Raw genomic sequence first — 24,513 nt, forward strand, 5'->3', positions numbered from 1 at the left:
CCAGCTCGTCCCTGCCTCCCTAACCTGTTCTTCCTCCCACCTATCCCCTCCTCCCACCTCAAGCCGCACCTCCATCTCCTACCGACCAACCTCATCCCGCCCCCTTGACCTGTCCGTCCTCCCTGGACTGACCTATCCCCTTCCTAACTCCCTACCTACACTCACCTTTACTGGCTCCATCCCCGCCTCTTCGACCTGTTTGTTTCCTCTCCACCTATCCTCTCCTCTATCCCTCTTCTATCCGCCTCCCACTCTCTCCCTATTTATTTCAAAACCCCCTTCCCCGCCCCCTTTTCTGATGAAGGGTCTAGGCCCGAAACGTCAGCCTCTCTGCTCCTATGATGCTGCTTGGCCTGCTGTGTTCATCCAGCCCTGCACCTTGTTGTCTCGAGTTAAATGCAGCTTCTGTGCTTCGGAAGTCCTTTATGCCAAAGCAGAAGTTTAACTTTTCAAAGAAACATGACAGTATTTATGGCTGTTGAACTTGTTCCATGTTCTGTTTTTGCAGGAAAACAATTTACACTTCCATTTTAGCCTCTGGCAACCTCATATGTGTCACTAGCTCATCAATGGGGATCTGTCTGGCGCATGTTAAAGCATCATAAGGCAGTCAATCCTCATGAATGATGCATTTACTGCATCTTCATAAAATTTTTAGGCTGATAGATCCATAAAAGACTAGTAAGGCCTCCTTGCAATTTTTAAAAATAAATTTATCATGGAATAATTTCATTCCTGGGATGTTGGCATAATTTATTGCCAATTCCTAATTGCTGTTCCGAGTTGATGAGCTACCTTCTTGAACCACTGCAGTTTGTCTAGTGAAGGTGTTCTGACAGTGTTAGACAGGAAGGTCTAGAAATATAAATTTATGATCATGAAACAACATCAATATTTTTCCTAGTCAGCTAGTGACTTTCCTAGAATAGAACAGCATTTGGTAAGCATGTCTTCTTTGGAGCCTGGTCCTTAAATTCTGCTCCCTAAGGTACCTGTATAGTTTATTTCAACTTGTAAAAGCCCCGGTTCTGGACTGGTGAATAGACTTTCGGTCTGTGAAGATTGACTAATCCATTGCTTGGGGCTAGACCATTCATGGTCTTTTAACTGAGGCAATCAGCTTTCCAAATGCTTCAATGGACCAATCTGAATCAATCCCATTTTGATGTCTATTGAGGCAACGAAAATGGTTTCACACCTTAGAAGGAGGCATTGTGTTGCCCAGGATCAGGTGCATTCTAAAACTCTCCCCTTCGCAATTTGAGATTGATACATAGGTCAAAAGGCTCTGAGATATTCCATTGTAAAGGACCTGGCATACTGTGGTCTTCACCTTGAAGAGACTTTTTTAAAACTTAATTTCCAAAGTACAGATTTTTAAAGAATAAACATTCTTTTAATATTTCTCTTAAAAAAAAATCAATATTTTTCCAAGTCAGCAAGTTATGTGACTTGGAGGGGAATTTGGAGGAAATGGCGTTCTCACATGCATGTTGGTCTTGTCCTATTTTAATACTCATATGCATATGCACATTCATAACTACCTCCAACAATCACAACAATTTCCCTTTCTGCTAGGTGGACTCCAACAGGTGGAGAATTTTACTCCAATTCCCATCGACTTTAATTTTACTGATCCTCCTTGATTGCATAATCAGTCAAGTATAGTTACTCTCGCCTAACCTCTTAAGTTCATTTCTTTGTCCATGTTGGAACAAGGCTATAATGAGGTTAGGAGCTGACAGGTCTTGATGAAATCCAAACTAAATAGTCGTGATCAGGCTATTGGCAAATGCTGTTTAATAGTGCTATCAATGACTCCTTCCATCATTTTGTTAATGATTGCTCAAAGACTAATGGGCAGTAATTTAGCCAGATTGGATGTGTCTTCTTTTTGTGAACAGGACATACCTGTCAACTTTCCATTTTGCCAGGAAGCTGTCAACGTAGTAGCTGTATTGAAACATCCCTGCTAGAAGTGCAGTTGGTCCTGGAACAGTGGTCTTCAGCACTACAGCTGGAATGCTGTTTCTGGAAATCTAAATAGATCGTGTTCACTGGCTCTCCTTTGTTTAAGTTGTTCATTACCTCCTCAAACAATTCAAACAGATTTGTCAGGCAAGGTATTAACCTTGAATATATCAAGTAGGAAAGATTCATGCAGATGGTCAACCTGCACCTCCAGTCAAATACCCTAATTATTATCAATGTACCACATAGAAAACCTGTTAGCAGTAAACCCTGACCAGCATAGCATGCATAGTTTACTCAGTGACATGTGTTTAAAGAGTGCTTTGACAATGACAATAAACATGACTTTCCTGTTCTAAGGAGGGGTCATCGGACCCGAAACATTGACTCTGATTTCTCTCCATAGATGCTGTCAGACCTGCTGAGCTCTTGCAGCAATTTCCGTTTTTATTTCTCATTTACAGCATCTGCAGTTCATTCGGTTTTTATTAAACATGACTTCCCATTGTGTTTCCTGCATGCAGCATGAGATAATGTAGGACTTCCACCTCGCTACATGGAGCAGCTACAAGTACATCAGGATTATCCACTCTGATGATTCAGATCTTTTGTTAAAGATTGGGAAATTGAGGGAAACAAAGCAGGACTGAAGATGAATAAGGGCAGTTGGCAGCAGAAAGCAGACTTGAAACTCTGATATTGAATTTCAGGACTGGTACCATCCAGGAAGCACCTGCTTACAGAGAGAAAAAAAACTATCATGTAAGCACAATCAGTTATTTGACATTTTTGGTTAAAAGGTTAAAAGGATACATTACCATGATTGGAGAATCACATTCAGATACCAAACAGGCACGATCTTACTAAATGGTGAAACAGGCTCATGGAGCAAAATGGTTCACCCCCCTGTTCTTATAATGCTTGGAACTTATCCATAACATATTCCACATGGCTCCTTATTATTCTTATTTTCTTTTCTCTGTGGTTCTTATATTCACTTTTCATTAAGTAATAGAATTTAGAATCATAGAACAGAATCATAGAATTCATATAGTATGGAAACATTCCACCCAACAGGTCCACACTGACTCACCCCCTACATTGCCCCTGGCTAAACCACCTACACATCCCTGGACACTATGGGTAATTTAGCATGGCCAATCCATCTAACCTGCAAATTCACTGTGGGATGAAACTGGAGCACCCAGTGGAAATCCATGCAGACACAGGGAGAATATACAAACTCCACACAGACAGTTCTGCTCCTTTCTGAGCTAGATCTAATATTCCCATTTTGCATCTATCTTCACTCCACTCTGGTTATCAGGCTTGGGAGTAGAGGGGCATTGGTTGGGGATGGGGGTCAGGGTCGTAGGGTTGAACCATGACTCTAGATTCCTGTGAAATCCTAAAATTTCCATCAATTATGCCTCCTCTATAATATTTGGTAAAAGCCTTCAGAAAGTAGGAGGGTTTGGTGAACTGGGCTGTATATGGTACCCATAATACCAACGAATGAAAACATAAAGCAGGAGAAAAAGCAGTGTGGGCCAGTAAAATCTTTAACCAGACAAGTCTTCTTCTCTTAGCTTCATGGAGTGATAAGGCCTAAGTAAGAAATAGACAGCAGGCAATTATGCTTGTAAGTTAATGTTTCTGCAAAATAAATATAAGTAAAAAATGGACCTCTCACACAGAAAGGCAGGAATAACTGATTTACTTCATAAAGGATGTCATTGTTTACACCCCAGACAACACTATTTGGTAAATAGTGAGTGAGCTCATAAGAATATGATGTTTGGGCTATTTTCAGGAGCAACTTATAACATAGAACTTCATAAGGTGCTGTCACAAACCCTAATATGAAACAATAAACTTTCAACCAGCTTTAAACATGCCTTGACATGTAGCTATTTGAGGTTCAGTGACCGATGTAAGACAATATTAAAAGAAAATAAAGTTGGAATTATCTGAGGTTCAGCATTAAATTTCTAAACAGTTATAATTATTTGATGTTTATACTTATTTAGAGCATCTGTCCACAGAGAATCATGAACAATTACCTTAATTGTTAGCTTGGAATGTTTAACTCTGGTCTTCCTAAAGTCGAAGTTGAGATCCCAAGTAGGGTTACAAGCTCTAAGGCAGCAATGGTGGCTCCCTTTCAACAGCTCTCAAGCCTTCTCCTCCCAGCATCCACTGCTCCCCTCACAATCATTCACATAGGACCTCGACAATTTTCAAAACTTTAAATGGGGTCACAGAGGAAGTTTGGGAAGCACTGTTGTAACTATTAATCTTTTCCCATATTGTACCGTATTCACGAACAAGAGGAATATAAAACAAAGAGAAGTCATGCTTCAGCAAATCAGGAGCCTGATTAGATCACACCCAGAGTACTGTGAGCAGTTTTGGGCACCAAACTTTAGGAATAATAACTTTGTCTTGTTGGGAATGCAGCATAGATACTTCAAGAGTCTTCATAGAACTTCAAGGACTAATCAATGAGAACAGATTGAACAAATCAGAAATTCATTCTCAGGAATTTAGAAGGTTCAGAGGTGACTTGATGAAACTATTGAGGATATAATGATGAAGCAGAGGGTGCAGATTGGAAGCAACTCTAAGTAGTTGAGGACTCTAGGATTAGGGCTTAAAATGAGCAAACGGCATTTGGAGTAGGTGACATAAGTGTTTCATTCTATAAGGGAGAGGGCTTCACGGTGGGTCAGTGATCAGCACTGCTGCCTCACAGAACCAGGGACCCAGGTTTGATTCCAGCCTTGAGCGACTGTCTGTGTGGAGTTTGCACATTCTCCCCGTGTCTGCGTGGGTTTCCTCTGGGTGCTCCAGTTTCCTCCCACAGTCCAAAGATGTGCAGGTTTAGGTGCATTGGCCATGCTAAATTGCCTGTAGTGTTTAGGGATGTGTGGATTAGGTGGGTTACAAGGGGACAGGACTGCGTGGGATGCTCTGAGGTTCGGTGTGGACTTGTTGGGCCAAAGGGCCTGTTTCCACACTGTAGGGATTCTATGACTTTTGAGCAATGTCAGGCCCTTCAAAGGGTGACAGAATTACAGACATTCACATACACGGAATAAGCGTAAGACGACTGAAAGCACTATGTGTGAGTGAACCTTAGGCATTAACTGCTGTGCGGACTACAAATCCTGACCTAAAGCACTTTTGACCACATAATTTAGCATCAGAAATCAATCTCACTAATGGTTGTGATGAACAATCAATAAAAGATTAATGTTAAGTGCCAAAGTAGCAAAGTTTCCACTGCTTATTTCACACTTTAGACCATAAAACCTAAGGTAGTGTTAAGAATAGCATGCCTGTGTACCTTTAGTGTTGTATTGCAGCTAGACACCCAGACATTTGCTGAGTGAAACAAAAGCGAACATATATTTACAAATGTGAGAATATATTTACAATGAAGTGTCACACGTGCCAATTCTGTGCCCTCAGGTCTCTTTTTCTTTCCCTCTCACTACTCTTGGTGCAGTGTCAGGGCCTGCAGCTGGGGTATAGGAAGTTTGTTTTATGGCGGAGCTTGTGAGCTTTGAAGTTTTGGCCAAGTCATCCAAGACCATTTTTGGCAAGAAGACCCAGATATTCCAAGTATGTCCTGCCCAAAGGCAAGTGCATCCTCCTCCTGCAGGGCATTAGCTCCCACAAGGCTGAGGGTGACAGGCAGGCTGGAAGTGAAGACCCGGCCATCTTTGGAGAGTCATGGGAGGAGACTTCTGGGGTGCCTATATGTGGTTCCTCATCTGTTGAGTGCCTATTAGCACTGTCTGTCTCCTTCTGCAGAAGGGGCACCGCGAGTAAGTTGCATTTTCAATAATGCTGAGCACCAATGGCTGGAGTGATAGAAGGCAGGTCCATGTGTTGATCCAGCAGACTCTGAGACTTCTGGACCTCATTGTCCATGGCAGCAGCTAACCTGTCAGACGCTCACATGCCTGAGGCAGCATGGCGCCAACACCATTGCGCCAATATTGCAAACATTGTCAGTTTGCCCAATGCCTGCCACAAACCTGCCAGTTGCTCTTGTTTCTCCTGTGCATTTCTATGAAGTTTTTAATCACCAACACCATAGGATCCTCATCTGCCTGGGACTTAGCAAGTGCCTGGTCTCCGCCAGTCCTCTGAGTGTCAGTGATCTGCACCATTTTTTCCTTGTTCAGTTACAGAGATGGGAAGGCGATCTCCTCACCAGTAGGTACTCCAGCTAAAATAACTACCAAGGTGTCAATATCTGAACTGTTGGAGAGTGCAGGAGGCAGCTTTGCTGGTGCTTCATCTGAGGGGTCTGTGGCTTATTTTTCAGAGCTGAATCGGCAATGGAACCTCGAACCAGGCTGGCAGGGTCTGGTGTCGTAGCCTCCTCTGCCAGTCCCATGGGAAACAGACAGCCCTCCTCTGCACCATCCTACCCTCCATTACCTTCACTTGGTGTCAATATCTGAACTGTTGGAGAGTGCAGGAGGCAGCTTTGCCAGTGCTTCATCTGAGGGGTCTGTGGCTTATTCTTCAGAGCTGGAGGAGGGGGTGTCTCTTGGTTGTTGAGACTCTGCAGATGCCATTTTTACCTGCAGAAGACAGAGGAGAGGATGTGTCACAAGCAAGGGCCAGACGTTTGAGTTAGTTAAGAGTACATTCACCATGCTTGCAGTGGGAGAATATCATACCAGTGGACAATACTTCTTTGTCGCTTGCTGGGACTTGGATATTTGTCAGTCCTCCCCAGCCAGGACTAGAATCTTCTCCTCATATTAGGTGAGGAGCCGAACCTCAGCTGTACCACCAACCATTTTGGCATTTTTTTGTCCTATTGTGGGCTGTTTTGGCTTGGAATGAGAAACAAATGGAGGGATTGAGTGAGATGAATGTGGATGATACAGCTGTCAGTACTGGTGCAGGGAGAATAGGGAAAATTGGTGAAGTATTCCAGTAGGGAGAGAGAGAGACAGAGACAGAGACTGTGTGTGTGTGTGTGTGTGTGTGTGTGTGTGTGCGCGCACGCGCACGTGCACGCATGTGGGGGAAGAAAAATGTTGCTTGCAATGAGAGTGGTAGCAGAGAAATGATGGTTGCACTTACCCTGGCAGAGCAGAGAAGGTAATTGACTTCTTTCCTGCATCGCTGGACATTTCTCCAGAATGTGGACACCGCACTGACTGGTGGCAACCTCGAACCAGGCTGGCAGGGTCTGGTGTATTAGCCTCCTCTGCCAGTCCCATGGGAAACAGACAGCCCTCCTCTGCACCATCCTATCTTCCATTACCTTCACGTCCCTGTCCACAAAGCAGGGTGCCAATTTTTCACAATCTGTCCTGTCCAGTGCATATAATATGAACCGTGCAGAGCAGTTTTGGACTTCCAACTCTTGGCTTGGTGCACAACAGCTTCTAAATATGGTGCTGTGCCAGGAAGCAATGGCCTAGTGGTGTTATCGCTGGACTGTTAATCCAGAGACCCTGAAAACATCCTGGGGACCCGGGTTTGAATCCCGCTGTGGCAGCTGATGGAATTTGAATTCAATAAATATCTGGAATTAAGAGTCTAACGATGACCGTGAATCCATTGCTGATTGTTGGGAAAACCCCATCTGGTTCACTAATGTCCTTTAGGGAAGGAAACTGACATCCTTACTTTGTCTGGCCTACATGTGACTCCAGACCCACAGCAATGTGGTTGACTCTTAACTGCCCTCCGGGCAATTAGGGATGGCAATAAATGCTGCCTAGCCAGCGATGCCCTCATCTCGTGAACGAATAAAGAAAAATATTTTAAAATCCCAGGTTATCCTGGAAGTGGCGAGTACTTCCATCTCCGGCAAATGAGAGAATACAGTGAGCAGGATACCAGAGGGGTGTGGTGTATAGTTGTGTAAGAGGAGAGATTGAAGAGGCAGCATGTGAAAACTCTCCAGCCTAATAGGAAGAAACCCTTCATGAAACTTGCCAAAATTAATACTTTGCTGATTTCTGGTACGATGCAGCCCAAAGAGCATTTATTAAATGGTGAGTGTTGAACTTGAGGGTGTCCTTTCTTCACGATCCACTGAAAGTTAATGTGCAGTTACAGTAAACAGCAAACAAGTAAGAAGGCAAGATGTATGTTGGCCTTTACTAAGAGAGGTTTACAGCACCAAAGATATCTTACAGTAGTTAGGCAGAGCCTTGGTGAGAACACACTTGGGAACACTGTGTGCAGCTCTTTTTTTATTCCTTCATGGGACGGCAGCATTGCTGGCTGGCCAGCATTTATTACCTGTCCCTAGTCACCCTTGGAAAGGTTGTGGTGAGCTCCTTTCTTGAAACACTGCAGTCCACCTGCTGTGGGTTGACTCACAATTCCTTTAGGGAGGGAATTCTAGGACAGCAACAGTGAAGAAACGGTGATATATTTCCAAGTCAGGATGGTGAGAGGCTTGGAGGGGAACTTGCAAGTGATGGTGTTCCTGTGTATTTTCTGACCTTGTCCTTCTAGATAGAAGAGGTTGCGGGTTTGGAAGGTGCCGTCTAAGGATTTCTGGTGAACTTCTGCAGTGAATCTTGTAGATAGTACACACTGCTGCTCCTGAGTGTTGGTGGAGGATGCTTGTGGATGTGATGCCAATTAAGGGGGCTGCTTTGTCCTGAATGGTATAAAGCATTTTGAGTGTTGTTGGAGCTGTACTCACTCAGGCAAGTGGGGAGTATTCCATCTCATGCCTGACTGTGCCTTGTAGATGGTGGACAGGCTTTGGGGAGTCCGGAGGTGAGTTACACGTTGCAGTATTTCTAGTCTCTGACCTGCTCTTGTAGCTATGTGTTTTTATGGTGAGTCCAGTTGGGTACATGGTCAATGGTAACCCCAAGGATGTTAACAGTGGCCAATTCATATAACCCCTACAGTGTGGGAACAGGCAATTTGGCCCAACAAGTCCACATTGACTCTTTAAAGAACATCCCACCCAGACTTATCCCCCTAAACTATCCCTGTAACCCTGCATTTCCCATAGCTAATCCACCTAACCTACACATCCCTGAACACTATGGGCAATTTAGCATGGCTAATCCACCTAACCTGTACATCTTTGGACTATGGGAGGAAACCGGAAGAAGAAACCCACACAGACACAGGGAGAATGTGCAAACTCCACACAGCCAGTCACCCGAAGCTGGAATTGAACCCAGGTCCCTGTCGCTGTGAGGCAGCAGTGATAACCACTGAGCCACCGTGCCGCCCCTTCAGTGATGGTAAGAGCATTAAATCTCAAGGAGTGATTAGATTGTTTCTTATTGGAAATGGTCCCTGCCTGGCATTTATGTGATATGAATGTTACTTGCTACTTGTCAGCCCAACTTTGGATATTTTCCAGATCTTGTTACATTTATACATGGACTGCTTCAGTATCTGAGGTGTCATGAGTGGTGCTGGATATTGTGCAATCATTGGCGAATATCCCCACTTCTGACCTTATGATGGAGGGAAGGTCATTGACGGAGCAGTTGAAGGTAGCAGCCTAGGACACAACCTGGAGGAGCTTCTGCAGAAACGCCCTGAAACTGAGATGACTGAGATCCAACATCCAGAGTCATCCTCTAATGTGCAGGTATGACTCCATCCAGCAGAGACTTAGCCCCGATACTCATTGATTTCAGTTTTGCTAGAGCTCCTTGATGCCACACTCAATTGAATGCAGCCTTAATGTCAAGTACTGTCACTCTCACCTCACCTCTGGAATGCAGATCTTTTGTCCAGGTTTGAACCAAAGCTGTAATGAGGTCAGGAGCTGAGTGGCCCTGGCGGAACCCAAACTGGGCGTCACTGAGCAGGTTATTGCTGAGCAGGTGCTGCTTGATAGCGCTGTTGATGACACCTTCCATCACTTTATTGATGATCGAGAGTAGACTGATGGGGCGGTAATCAGCTGGGTTGGATTTGTCTTGCTTTTTATGTACAGGACATACCTGGGCAATTTTCCACATTATTGGGTAGATACCAGTGCTGTAACTGTACTGGAACAGCTTGGCTAAGGGTGTGGCAAGTTCTGGAGCACAAGTCTTCAGTACTATTGCTGGAATGTTATCAGGGTCCATAGCCTTTGCAGTATCCAGTGCCTCCAACCATTTCTTGGTATCACGTGGAGTGAATTGAATTGGCTGAGGACTGGTGTCTGTAATGCTGTGGAGCAGTGGAGAAGACCGAGATCGATCATCCACTTGAGGCTCTGACCTCCTTACCTAAACAAAGATATATTGCCAAAGAGGGAGCATAATAGACTGTTCACTAAACTAATTCCTAGGATGGAAGGATTGTCGTGTGAGGAAATAACAATTAGACTGGCTCCGTATTTGCTGATGTTTATACGAACAAGAGGTGATCTAATTCAAACATAAATTCTTAGAGAGATCAACAGAGTGGATGCACAAATGATGGTTCTCTGGCTAGACATCTAGAATTGGGGACATGGTCTCAGAATTATAGACCATTCAAAACTGAGATGAGGAAGAATTTCTTTATTCACAGTCAAATCTTTGGAAATCTCTACTTCAGACGGCTGTATTTTCAAAAAGTGAAATTGATATTTGTTTTATTCATTCATGGGATGCGGGCATCCCTGGCTAGGCTAGCAATTTTTGCCCATCCCTCTTGCCAATTGGAGATAGTTAAGAATCAACCACATTGCTGTGGGTCTGGGGTTACATGTAGACCAGACTAGAATGGCAGTTTCCCTCCCTATAGCGCAGTAGTGAACCAGATGAGTCTTTTTTGACAATCAACAATGGATCATTAGCCTCTTAATTCCAGCTTTTCATTGAATTCAAATTCTACTGTCTGTCATGGCGGGATTGGAAGTCAGGTTCCAAGAACATTAGAAACAGAAACAGAAACTGCTGGAAAAGCTCAGCAGATCTGGCAGCTTCTGTGGAGACAAGTCAGGGTTAATATTTCGGGTCAAGTGACCCTCCCTCACAACTCTTGCTCAAAATGTTAACTCTGGTTTCTCTCCACAGATGCTGCCAGACCTGCTGAGCTTTTGCAGCAGTTTCTGTTTCTGTTCCTGCACTTCTTTCAGTTTCCCTCAGAATATTACCTGGTTCTCTAGATTGACAGTCCAGCTATATAATACTATTAAGCCAATGCCTCCCCTTGATTTTCTATACATTTAAGACATCAAGGTATTTTGGGAATAGTGAGAGATAATTGTGTTGAAGTAGAAGATCGGTTACTATCTCATGGAAGTGGGATGGAAGGACTGAATGGCCTACCATTCCCCTTTCCTGAGGTTAGTGTAGTGTAGTCAAAGTAATAACTTCCATCGACTGCTTTTAGCTAAGAATGCATTAAACACATTGCTCCAAGTTTGTTAGGAGAAGCCTCTGACAGGAGGAATCAATAACACACATTCTCTCATAAAGTCGAAACATTAATGCATCAGTCCTGTGAGATTTATTTCCACCTATAACTTGGAAAGAGCGGTGTGCCTCTCAGCCGACACTAGATGGCACACACCAAACAGCAATGAAATCAAATATCTTAAAGAAACAATTTTTAAAGCGTTAAAATTACCAGTTGTTGCAAGCCGGTCTTAACCAACAGCAAAGTCATTAAATATTACGAGAACTGTTTAAAAAAAAACGCAACGACCCGACCTCTCAAAAAGAACTATACATCTCAAATAAATTTGCAAATCACTCAACACTACGGACTTCCAAATGTTTCCGGACTGTACAAATCCTAATGACTGCTGCGGATCGTTTATCTGCCAAAATACCAGAATTCCTTTGTATGCACTATCGCCAGAAGAAAATCCGAAAAGAATAATCTCGCTGCATATTGGCTCTCACGTTTATCTTTTGCGTTTACTAAAGCGTTATAAATGTTTTGTTTTCTCTTGAAAATGGATATTTAATGAACAATGGCAGTTGTTTGTGCTGTGATAACATATGTTGCGTTAGATTTCACAATTATAGACGAAGTGTTCGAAAGAAAGTAGAATTTTTGCAGCCGTTTCAACAGATGCGGCGGCTGTGAAATGCAAGCAGCAAAGTACAGGAATTAGACACTGTGGGGCGCAAACAAGGCTAACAGAGAGAATATGTCAGAGAGAATAACCTGAGAAAAGGTAGTGGATGGAACTGGTTCACGTTTCTACTTCAAATCGTTGAAAATAATAAAAAAAAAGTTTTACTTAATTTCAGTCTGCTTTAAAACGAACGAGACATACTGTATCATAGTGATTATTGGGTGGTTTTGGATGAATAGTGGTTCAAAGTTAGGGGTTGGACACAACTTTAGAGATGTTCGTGATTATGCTTGAACAGAGTTCATTTTACACAAAGTTTGAGGGAATCACGGTAAGCACATAACAGATTTTAACAACAGATCTCGAATTTCCTTCAACTTTTGTCCATCTAATTTTTTTTACAGCGGGATATATGAGACTTTAACTTTGAAAGTGCCGTTCGACAACAGTTTAAAAGAATGTAAATCTATTTTATGTTAAGATTTATCCTGAAAAATGATAAAACCAAATGACACCTTGGATTGAAAGGTTAAAGGAATATGGAATATCGAATGTATTGTCTGTAAGCCTCATTCTTACTTGAAAATTAGATATTATTCTGAAAATACCGGGTACCACTAGAAACTATTTGAGTCATCTGTAATCAAACACATCTTTGCCGTGAATTTCCACAGGAGACCGCACTGGTTTCCTAAACTTCGCTTCATGACTTTCATAAAGATTATTTTGGCGCTTCTTTAAACTGAATTACAGTGTTCAAATCAAAAGTGAAGACACAAATATTGACCCGTGTGGCATTTTCCCGATTTGTCCTGTGCTATTTGCAGTGTCGTTTCAGACATAAACAGTAACCAATTATATTCCACATTTTGTAACTGATCATTTGCTGTTTCTGCAGAGAGCGGGCACTCCCTTCAAAAACATGTAAATTCTAAAAATGGGGAACATTTGGATAATTTCGTCATAGGCGCCCACGTCTGAAAAAGGCAAATACCACCGAAAGGCAACAATTTTTTTTCCAAACGTAAGAATTTATGGTCACAATTTATGGATCTGATTGATTTTCTTCCTTAACCGTCTACTTGCAGTTATTCGTAGCTCTGTGGAATTTGAGGAATTGAAGTGAATCAGATATTACTTCAAACTGAGATGTGCCAAAATTTGTTTCGATCAGATCCGTTACGAATTCTCCAAATCAAAACTAACACAGATCCAATCAATTTGAAAATCTGTTCGGAGATGTATTTATAGGTATCAACAATCTTTAATATACATGGAATTTTAAAAGCTGCATAGAACTGTGTATGTGGAATCCACGATTAGAGTAAAATTAATAAAATAAATTCAAGCCTAAGGGCAGTGGTGCAAACTTACTTTAGAGAGACTAAACTTCGAACAGAACAGAACCCCACCCCGCAAAATTGAGTAAAACGGGGTTTGCTTTAAAATTAAGGTACGTAAACCAGAAGACGACCACATACTGTTTTCCGTCTCTAATTTTCTCTGGCTGGGGTTCTGCTTTCTGATGGCAAAGTAACAGAACATGGCACATGCAGTGATCAAACCTCAGTCACAGCCGCCCTCGGGCACCCCTTTAAACTCCCTCAAACCTCCGCGCCACGTGTTATTAAGTTTTGCCTGGATCGGCATGCTGTTCACCCTGATGATCTAATTTTTTTTTTCTTGTGCATACTTTGGCACAACCCACCGGTTAGTTGGCGAGCCGCAAAACGGATGGTTGTCTGGGGCCGTGAAATTCCTTCGTGTCGGCTGGAGTGGAGGAAGGGAACGAGAGGAACTGTCAAACTGCACGTTCCTAGGCATTACGTGAACAAATAGCGAGTAGCCTGGGAGCAGGTTGTGTAACTTTGCTAATGTGCCAGTAACTTTAAAATCCCTTCCTCCTTCTCCACTGCAGACAGTACCAAGAAAATGTGAGGCACTCTATACAGCTGCAGCTTTTGGCAAACCAGCTTTTGAATACTCTCTAGTATTTTTTTTGTGTGTACATATATATATATAATATTTTAAGGAATCACACGAACTTTTACATTTAAAATATATTTGATGGAAATATAGACTTTTTTGACAAAAAAAATCTTCTGGGAAGTTACAATTTTTTCTCGCTTGATTTAAAAGATGAATTATCAAACATTAATGTATTTACTGAAACTTATTGGCCTTTACTTGACTTGCCTGGTTCGAGAGATCGATGGACAGCGGCAAGAAGAGGACAGCAGTGCCGTTTGGCGCCAGCGAATTCAGTGGAGAAACAACGGACGAGTTTATAGTTTGTTGAGCCTGGGCTCCGAGTATCAGCCGCCCCAGGGCTCAAGCGGGAGCAACCGCCTCTTCCTACTGAGTGACAGTGACACCAACAGCACGGTGGGCAGCGGCAGAGACAGCAACGCCAGGAGGAGACCCTCATCTTCAACAGCTCAGTCTTCCCAAAACAGCTCTGGTGCCCGCGCAGTCCGACAACACGGGGACTCGACCTCATCCCGATCCCAGCAGCGCTCGTCCGGTGCCAGGCACTTGTCGCGAAGCTCAAATCGTGGCAATGCTAGACCTTCCGGGCCCCGCAATCAGGATGGGGCTCGATCCAGCAGCGGGCTCAGGCAAGGGGCTGGGGTAACCCCAGGCTCCACCAACCAGGATATCCGTGAGGCACCTGCAACTGGCCAGAACAGTACGAGCCAGAGCCTTCAAGGGACTGCCAATTCGGATGTCATGGTTGGGGATGACCCTTACAACCCCTACAAGCAAACAGATGACAACCCCTACTACAATTACTACGACACGTACGAGAGACCCAGAGTTCGCCCCCGCAGACCTGGGTACGGTACCAGATATTTCCAGCATGGTAAGCTGTTGCTCAACTGCTTTTCTTAGAAAGTAGATTTTGTTACTGAATTAATTGATTGCAAATATACTCTTGTAATCTGCATCGTGTTTGTTTTAACGCGGAATTGAATTAAATCCGTGCATTTTATTTTAGGTTTACCAGATTTAGTCCCAGATCCGTACTATATTCAAGTCTCAACATACGTTCAGAAGATGCACATGTACAACCTTAGATGCGCCGCAGAGGAAAATTGCTTGGCAAGGTACAGTGTACATAATCAAAAACATGTGCTCCCGTCTTCTTACATCGCAGTTGCATTTTGAACTCCTCTTCTGCCTTCGCGTCATTACTATGTGTAGCTTCTCACAGCCCGCAAAGTTTTATGTTTTTAATTTCCCCGTCCGACCTCATCCAGAGTTCATAATTTTTTTTAGAAAAACATCGTAAACTTGCAGCCATAAAATTATAATGGAACGATCTATATGCAACGGTCCGATACAATAGGAATTTAGCAGGTGGAGCTGTACAACGATAAGCTGGGTGTGCTGTGGTTTGACTTTTAAGACTGTTCGGCGCAAATTTGGAGACAGGATTCGGCATGAATCCAGAATTAAGAAGCGAGGATTGAGAGAGTTTAAGGAAAACTGCAGGATGAGAGAAGTCACGGCGAGGTACAGCTGCAATAGCTCCTGGATTAAATTAGTTTCTGAATAATAGCAGTTCTCATTTTGGGATGTGTTCCGTGTCCTAGGGCACTACACTTCTAATGTTTTTTTTAAGTTACGTTTCTATCAGATGACTTTAACAGAACGCCTAACAACGGATTTCATTTGGGTAACTTCTGATTTGTTCAATGGAAATTCACTTGGATTTCCAAAATCCAGTTAATGTGAAAATATAGCTCATAACTATAAATTCAGAGCGGTAGCTGTAACCTGTTTAAAGCGGTTTTCCAGGTGAGGAAGGGCTACTCATGTAATGATGGCCCGAAAATGTCACTCTGTCCATCTGTTGAACTATAGTCGGAGATTTTTGGTAAGCAAGCAGTTTATGTTTCACTGCGTGACGGTGACTCTCTCGTTTCACATTTCCTTGTAGTTCAGCGTACAGTGCGGACGTCAGAGACTATGATATGAGAGTGCTGCTAAGATTCCCACAGAGAGTGAAGAACCAGGGCACAGCAGACTTTTTACCAAGCCGACCTCGTTACTCATGGGAATGGCACAGTTGTCACCGGTAAGTGGGGACTGCAGTATAATGTGCGCTCCCTACCATTATCGGACTTCAACAGTTATGAATGTACATGCTTACATACAATTCAGGAGCAGAAGTAGGCCATTCAGCCCCTCGAGTCCCTTACTCTGCCATTCGATAAGATGATGAGTGATCACATTTGTAACCTCAAATCCACATTCCTCCCTACCCTGATAACCTTTCACCCCCTTGCTTAACAATAATTTACAGACCCTCTGCCTTAAAAATATTGAAGGACTCTGTTTCAGTACCTCTTCGGAGGAATTTCAAAGGCCATCAACTCTTTGAGGGAAATTTTTAAACAGCCACTCTTGTTCTAGATTCCCCCACAATAGGAAACATCTTCTCCATGTCTACCCATCAGGACCCTTCAGGATTATATATGCTTCAATCAAGTTGCTCCATTACTCTTCTAAACTCCAGTGGATACAAGACTCACTCGTCCAACCCTTCTTCATAAAACAAATTGCCCATTCCAGGTTTTAGTGGATAGGTTCATGAATAGGAAACCTTTGGAGGGATATCGGCCAAGTTTAGTTTGGGAACATGGTCGGCATGGACTGGTTGGACCAAAGGGTCTGTTTCCATGTTGTATGACTCTGAATCAATAAGCCTTCTCTAAACTATCTCCAATGCATTTATAACATTACTTAAATAAGGTGACTAATACTATGTACAGTATTTCAAATGCAGTCTCACCAGTGCCCTGTATAAAGCATAACCTTCCTACTTCTGTATTCAATTGTCTTTGCAATAAATTCTAACACCCTATTTGCTTTCATGATTACTTGCTGTACCTGTGTACCAACATTTAGCAATTTGTAAATCAATGTGTATACAAATCAATTTGTATTTCTGAACATGATGTAGATTTTGTAGCAATGCCTTCTAATTACATTAGATTAACTAAAAAAAAAACCATCCTCATACTTTCAGGCAATTTTCCCATCTCTCATTTTTACGTCTTCCTTCATTTGCTGTAATGCAAGTATGCTGTTCTCTACTTTTCTGATCCAGCTTGATACAAGTTTAAGAAGCATGATAGGGTCCTTGCTGGAATGGCGTGCTATAACTGGAATCTCACTCCAAGAGTTGAGTCAATATTCCAACCTTAGATTCTAGTGTGGTACTGAGGGGTGCCACATCTTTGTAGGTGTGGTCTTCGGATGAGAGTTTGCATTGAAGTGGTCCACCCTCTCAGGCAAAGATAAAACATCTCAAATAATTATTTTGAACCAGTGGCAATTACCCCTGAACTCTAACAAATAGTTGTCCCTGAATCAACATCACTAAAATAGATGATCTGGTCAATATTGCACTGTTGCGTGTGGAAGCTTGCTGTGGGCAGTTTGGCAATCAGGTTTGCTATATAATAACCATGACTACACTTCAATTAATTCATTCATTGGTTGAAAATGCTTTGGGATGTTGTGACAAGGAAAGGTGCAGTATAAATGCAAATGCCAATATCTGTTCTAGAGTGCAAGAGTGAAAAGCTTTTATGGTGCTCAACATGCTTACAAAGCTAATAATATAATTGTCAGGGCACAGATATATAACATACAAAATCTACAGAGCTTGGTAGTATAGACTTTTTTTTAAAGAAAGAAGCCTTTATGGCACATAAGGAGTCAATAAAAGGAAGGTTCATCGAATTCAGTTCTTGTTACTGCCTTTGAGTGGTACAAAATTTTATTGTGTATGATATGTCTTGAGCTAATTTCATAGGAGTCAGACCTGTATTAAAGGGGTAAGGAAGGCTTCAGTTAATAGATTCATAGGTGATCCCAGACTCCATTCCTAAATTTAATTTAAAGCCAAAGATCTTATGATCAGAAATGTATTCCAAAGGAACATTACTTCAAAAAAGCAATTACTGAAATAGTGACAAATGTTCATCTTTTTTAAGAACATAAAATCAACAAAAAATGTATGGGTGTGAGCTGTTTTACCCTTTGAGCTTGTGTCACTATCGAAAAAACTCATGGCTGCCTTTTTACCTTAATTCGACCTTCCTGCACTATCCCTAACACAGTTAATTCTCCCAGGGCTTAAAAATTGACTTGCCTCTTGCTTGAAAAAAGCTTAATTACTGAGTATCCACAGCTCTCTGGGGTAAAGAATTCAAAGATTCACAACACTGAGTGAAAATAAATTCTTCTCATCTTGATGGCCATTTCCCAATTCTAAGGTTTTGACACTGTCTTCGAGATCACTTCATCAATGGAAACATTTTCTCCTCATGTACCCTGTCCAGTCCCTGAAAATGTTTTGAGTCCATTAAATCGCCTCTTATTATTCCATATTTTGAGAAATATGAGCTTAGTCTACTCAATTTCTTCTCACAGGATAATCCCGTCATTCCAGGAATCACCCTAGTGAACATTTGTTGCATTCCCTCAAGGACATATAAAGATTGTTTCTTAGATAAGGTGACCAAAACTGCTCAAGTATTCCATGTGTGGCCTCACCAATACTCTGTGTAATTGTATTAAGACTTTTTTACTCTTATGCTCAAATCCCTTTGTAATGAAAGCTAACCTATCATTTGCCTTCCTAATTGCCTGCTGTACCTGCATATTAACTTTGTGATTCACGTATACAGCACTCAGGCCCTTTTGAATGCAAATATTTCCTAGCCTTTCACATCCAAAAATATTCTTCTTGTTCATTTATCCTACCAAAGTGATAACTTTATGTTTTGCTACTCTGTATCTGCAAAATTCTTGGCTACTCACTCAACCTGTCTGGATCCCTAAGCAACTTCATTGCATCCACTTCATTATTTACTCTCCCATCTAACTTGGTATCATTAGAAAACATGGACAACTACACCCAGTTCCCTCAAGTAATTTACATGCTTTGCAAATATTGGATATGCGAGGGCTGATCCTTTCAATACACTACAATTCAGAACCTGCCAGACCAAAATTATCTCATTTATTCCCACACTGTGCTTTTTGTCAATTAGCATGAGCTCTATCCATCCTATATGTTACCTCCAATTCCATAGATCTTAATTTTGTGTTAAACATTTACTTGGTGCATTTTGAAAATCTTAGTACACCATATTTACGGTTTTCTCCTTACCCATCTGACTGGTTACATTCTCAAACACCAAAAGACTTTTCAAACGCTATTTCCCTTTCACAAATCCATGCTACTTAATCATATTGTGAGTTTCTAAGTGACCTGTTATTACATCCCTAATAACAAATTCCAGCATTTTGTCTGCTGCTAATGTTAGGTCAATTGGCCTATAATACCATCTCTGTTCTTATTCCTTAATGACAGGGTTATATTTGCTTCAAATCCTTAGGAATTACATAGAATCTAAGGAATCTGGTGGATCAAAATCAATGCATCTGCTGTCTCTGCAGCTATCCTTTTTAAAAAAATCTAGGTTACAGGTTGTCAGGTTCAAAGGATTTGTTCCTATTCGTTCCCACTGTTTTGTCCTGTAATAGGTCTTAAATTACGCTGATTTTGGCTTTACTTTCCTCATTCTTCTTGGACCTTTGGTTCCCCATTATTTCCAAAATACTTATTGTGCTTTCTACTGTGAAGATATACACAAAGTATCTTTCTAATACTTGACAGTAATATTTGGCATTTCTTTATTTTCCATTATAATTGCTAATAGGTCCAAGATACACAAATTATCTTTCATTTTGTTTGTTGTCCTAAAATGAAATTGCAGTGCAATGTGGGACTGAACTAAAGTGCCCAGAGCTGTGATACAACCACTGAGGAAGGGAAGAGGGGTACTACACCTCCTATTAATATGAGCATATTTAATAATGTTTAACAGTAAGAGAGTAATTTCTTCTTGGGTTCCATTGGGGTCACAGGTGGCATTAGATCAGAAGAGTTTGTTTTTTCTCATCTGCATCTCATCTGCTTTTTGAAGTAGAGTTCAGAATATTTTCACTGTATAATAGATGGTGCTGAGCATTGCAAAGCAACACTGTGAATTGAAACATTTCAAAAATTGTTTATTTAGTTATGCATATTTTAAAGAACTTTTAGAATATGATTTCACGTATAAAATGTATGCTGTATCGACAACTCTTATTTTTCTTACATCGGCATTTCTAGACCCTCAAACTATCATAAGCTGTATTCCTCGATTTAATTTGCATAATAGATTCTTGCTCTTCTGTCATTTTCACTTAGCCTTTCTTCCATGTTTTTAAATGTGGATGCCTATCTCTCTATATCTAATCTCTTTGTTGCCCTACATATACAATGGGTGACGACTTGTTTCTGCTGTCACTGTTGAAGGACTGTGAAAGTCTTGAGGGCAACGTATCTTTGTACCTAGTTCCTCAGCCATTTTACAAAAGTATTCTGCATGGCACCTTGAAGTACTGCATTTTGACACTGGAGCATTTGCTGCTTCAAAGTGTTAATGGGTCAATGCTATTAATTGGCTTTAGTTGTTCTTGATATAAAATTGTATTCGACAGTGATGTGCATTTCAAAAACATGCTGTCTTGAGATTAAGAGATTGATATTTTTTCTTTAAAGAAATAGGCAATTAGCTCATATTTTACAAGAAGCAACACAGACATTGATCAAAACATTGGTTACCTGGATTTTATTGGCTAAATGAATATCAGTAAAAAGATAAATTGCTTAAGGCACTTAATAGGGTAAAAATTCAGAAATTTTGATCATCGGCCTGCTCGTCTCCTCCCTATTTCTGTGTTTCTATGTAAAACGATGGAAAATTAGACAATAAATGATTAATTAATGTGTAGTCTCACATTAGCTTTGGTTGTGATTTGCATTCATGGCTTAGCTATTCCAATATGCTGATTGACAAAATCAGGAGAAAAGTGTTGTTTTTCTATATATTTCCTAAACATATAATCAGAATAAAATATTCCATGTGTGGGAATACTGGGAGACTAATTGTTCTGTAATACAACTTCAATGATTAAAATCATGGCTTTTTGGATTGAGTAGTGTTGGCACCCATAATGGAAAAAAAAATCAACTGTGCACAAAGATGAATCAGTTGATTTGGCAATGGTGACAAAGAGGGTATTAACATACTAGAGGTTTTAATATGTCAGCAGTTTGTTCTGGCAAAAGTTGAAGCCAATCTGTTTAGAAAATAATCTGGGTAAACTTCTTCAATTTTTGTTCCTATTCTGTCTTCCTAGCTTTATGTAGTTATGAGTAGGCTAGATGCTTATTTCAAGCCCTTTGGTGCTCTTAAGTAAGTTGTTTCTCCAACCAAGTTTAAAATTATTTCTTTCAGCAATTATCAAGTATCCACCCTGCTTTGCTCACAAAAAATAACTTGGGGTCAAGAAATCACTTCAAGGTTTCATGGTGGTGTTGGTGTTACAATTTCCACACTATCATCTAAACTAATCTATTATAAAGAATTAAACTTGAAACTTTAATTGTAATTATTTGCAGTAATACATGGACAGAAGATTTTAATTCTGGAACATTTATAGCTGAATTAAATAGGCTGGGACTGATTTGACTGACCTGTGTCCCTGAAAACGTTCCACTTCCCAGATACAAGCATACAAATAAAACCAGAGGGGTACTCCAAGATTCTCGCCATACTTTTCATCTTTAACAGCAAATCAGTTGCTTCAGTTAAAGAATGTACAAAGAAACTGGTGTTGGGAGGGCAGCATGACATTTAAGTGAAGACTCTTGTAGCACTGTTGTGGTATCTCTACTTCTGTACAAGAAGGCCTGAGTTCAAATCCCATTTTCTCCAGAATGATGAGAACATTTCTGAATAGGGTGATTAAAAATATCTAACACAAATAATCCTGTTTTGACCTTTCAATCTCCTAACAATGATCAGATCATTTTGGTGCCTCCAGACCGGAAGTACCAACACTGGCAGCTAGGTTTACAACTGCAGATCTTTTGGCACTTGTATTGGTGATGTGGGATTAGCACTGTGGTTGTACTTAATACAATGTTCAGATGCAGCGCTTTTTGTTTCCACTGATTCTTGCCTTTACAGGAGATGACAGAAGTACACCTCTATTCCAGAGTTTCAGGTGCTTTCTATGACAGATCAGTGGGCACTTCATTTTAATATAATTTAGCTTTTCTTAAAAATAGGGTGTTGAGTGGTTAAGAAACACAGAAGAATGGGTTTCCTGAATGTCCTATAACAGTTTAGTGGGAATAGGGTCAAGAGGACAGAATGTTGCAGAGGAGATAAAACTGGAGAAAACTTGAGTTAGAACAGGAAATTCAGGACTTAGGTAGGAAGGCGGCTGGTAAAAAGTTTAGATGACCCTATGCAATGGATGCTATTTAACAGAGAACAATGACACTCAAGCGAACTTGGCAAAACTAAATCAGACCTGGTGATGTTTGGCTAAATCTGATGTAATGCTGAAACCACACAGCCAGATTGTTCATTGCAAGTTCCCACAAACAGATAAATGATAAGAGAAAATTTGTCTGCTTTCGTTGTATCGATTAGGGGATAAATATTTTCTGATTTATCATGGTTACCTCCTTGGCTTTTCTTTGAAATACTGGTGTGGGATCTCTTAAGTTGAGAGGCAGATGAGGTCACTTATTCATCTCAACCAAAGCATGTTATCCCTGAAATTTCTTCGGAACTACAATGAAGTATTATCAAGCTTCAGTTTTCTGCCTAGTTCCATGGTTGGACTTGAAGTCAAACTTACTGACTCAAATGGGGGTCTGAACGAGAGCATCAAAGGTAACAGGGAATGACTGACAAACAAGTCACCAGTTAGCATGACATTATGGCAGACAGAAAAACAAAGGCCAGAAAGTTGGGAGAAAGAGTTTGCTGCACACATTTAAGTGCACATTTTCGAAATGGATTCTTAAGATACTAGTAGATTTTGGAGAATCTTGCCATTATGACAAGTAATGCCCAGATCTTTGCGTTTCTGGAACATTGGAAACCAGGCATAAGACCTACAAAGTGTATCAGGGATCTGAAGTCCCAACATGCTGACTTTCACGGGAGTTTGAATTTCTGATGGGCAAATACGCTGCTCTCTGGAGCCCCCACAGAAGTATCTGACATTAAATTAGAATTAGAGATATCAGTAGTTGTGATGTACTTAACTGGACAGCAAACCAGAAACGTTGGACACAATAGTCTTGGTCTAACTCCTGGGTAACTACACCATTGACTGCCCATACCTCCGCCCTCATCATTACTTCCATTGAATTTCTCCGCTCCCCCACCCCGCAACCATCGCTTTTGACTGTGCTAAACCCCAACCACCTCCTGATTTGATCTGAATACCATCTCCCGACCACCAACTACCAACTTGGATACCGCATTATCATTGGACTAACCCCTCGATCTGAGCTGACTATTCTCACCACCCAATGAACCTTCTTAATCTGACCTGACCAGCCAGTAAAGTGACTACCCTTCCTTACATGACTAGCCACCCTGATCCGACCTGATCAACCTGGTCTGACTCCTCAACCTGACTACTTCTCCAAATATGATTCTCCCTGACCCACTTCATAAACTTGTCCTCCTATCCACCTGCCAACTTATGCATCTGTTAGCATACCCACCTGCAACCTTGCCCAGCCTATCCACTTAACTCACCCACTACCCATTTATTCTCTCACTGACATTATACCAATGTTTACACTGGACGTTTAAACTAACCAAACTGCAGCGAGTATTGTAAAAAGGGAGGGCATTTTCCACACTGATTTTCTTCATAGGTCTCTGTGTGACTTTCTATACTAAACAATCTTTACTGGCTGCTACATAACAGGTAAGTGTGCAGATTTCTGATTGATCAGTGGTGGACACAGAGGTTCCAAGGATGCTTGGAGATTTGGTACAAACAGCACTTTGATTTTGATAACATTGCTCAAAAATAAAGTGACACCCATTTCATATTATTATCATATTTTGGGAGCTTGCTGTGCCCAATTAGCTGCTGCATTTCCTATTTTATGACAGAATCTACCTTCTAAAAATAATTCATAGACTGTAAACCAATTTGGAACATCCTGAAAAGCTCAATATAAATGCAAGTCTTTCCTTCATGAAAAAAATACTGTTCCTATGAAACTGCATCTATTCAATATTATAACTAAATTGCTGCATAACTTTAGTTAAAAACATTCATAACCCATTACCAAATTGTTCAGTTGGCAAACTATTTAGCCAAAGCAAATAATGACATTTTCTTTTACAACTTAATTTGACCTGCCCCTGCAGCCCTACTTGCCAGATCACCATTTCAGATCTGCTATATGATTCGTTATTCCTGTTCTGCTTTACTTTAATCCACTTTTTATCTATTTCTTTATATAGCCTTGGAATTCAATGTACAGTAATTACAAAGGCAAGACTGTGACTACAGCTTTGCTTTTGGCTTGTTGGCTGACATACACAGAAACCAGC

At 41.2% G+C, this 24,513-nt stretch overlaps 1 protein-coding gene across 2 annotated transcripts in view; it reads left to right on the top strand.

Moving 5' to 3' along the window:
* Positions 1–13,798: 13,798 nt before the first annotated feature.
* Positions 13,799–24,513, top strand: part of LOC109932236 (protein-lysine 6-oxidase-like) — a 37,605-nt gene continuing 26,890 nt past the window's right edge. Inside the window, exons 1-3 of one of the 2 annotated variants that reach the window (XM_048619028.1) lie at positions 13,799–14,864; positions 15,000–15,108; positions 15,945–16,082. In XM_048619028.1, the coding sequence (XP_048474985.1) occupies positions 14,141–14,864; positions 15,000–15,108; positions 15,945–16,082 (971 nt within the window). In that variant the 5' untranslated portion in view covers positions 13,799–14,140. The remainder of the gene's footprint in view (positions 14,865–14,999; positions 15,109–15,944; positions 16,083–24,513) is intronic. The other variant, XM_020531456.2, reaches the window with a different exon arrangement.

The sequence above is a fragment of the Rhincodon typus genome, chromosome 3 (genome assembly GCF_021869965.1).
Source record: "Rhincodon typus isolate 14 chromosome 3, sRhiTyp1.1, whole genome shotgun sequence".
In the NCBI taxonomy this organism is placed as follows: Eukaryota; Metazoa; Chordata; class Chondrichthyes; order Orectolobiformes; family Rhincodontidae; genus Rhincodon; species Rhincodon typus.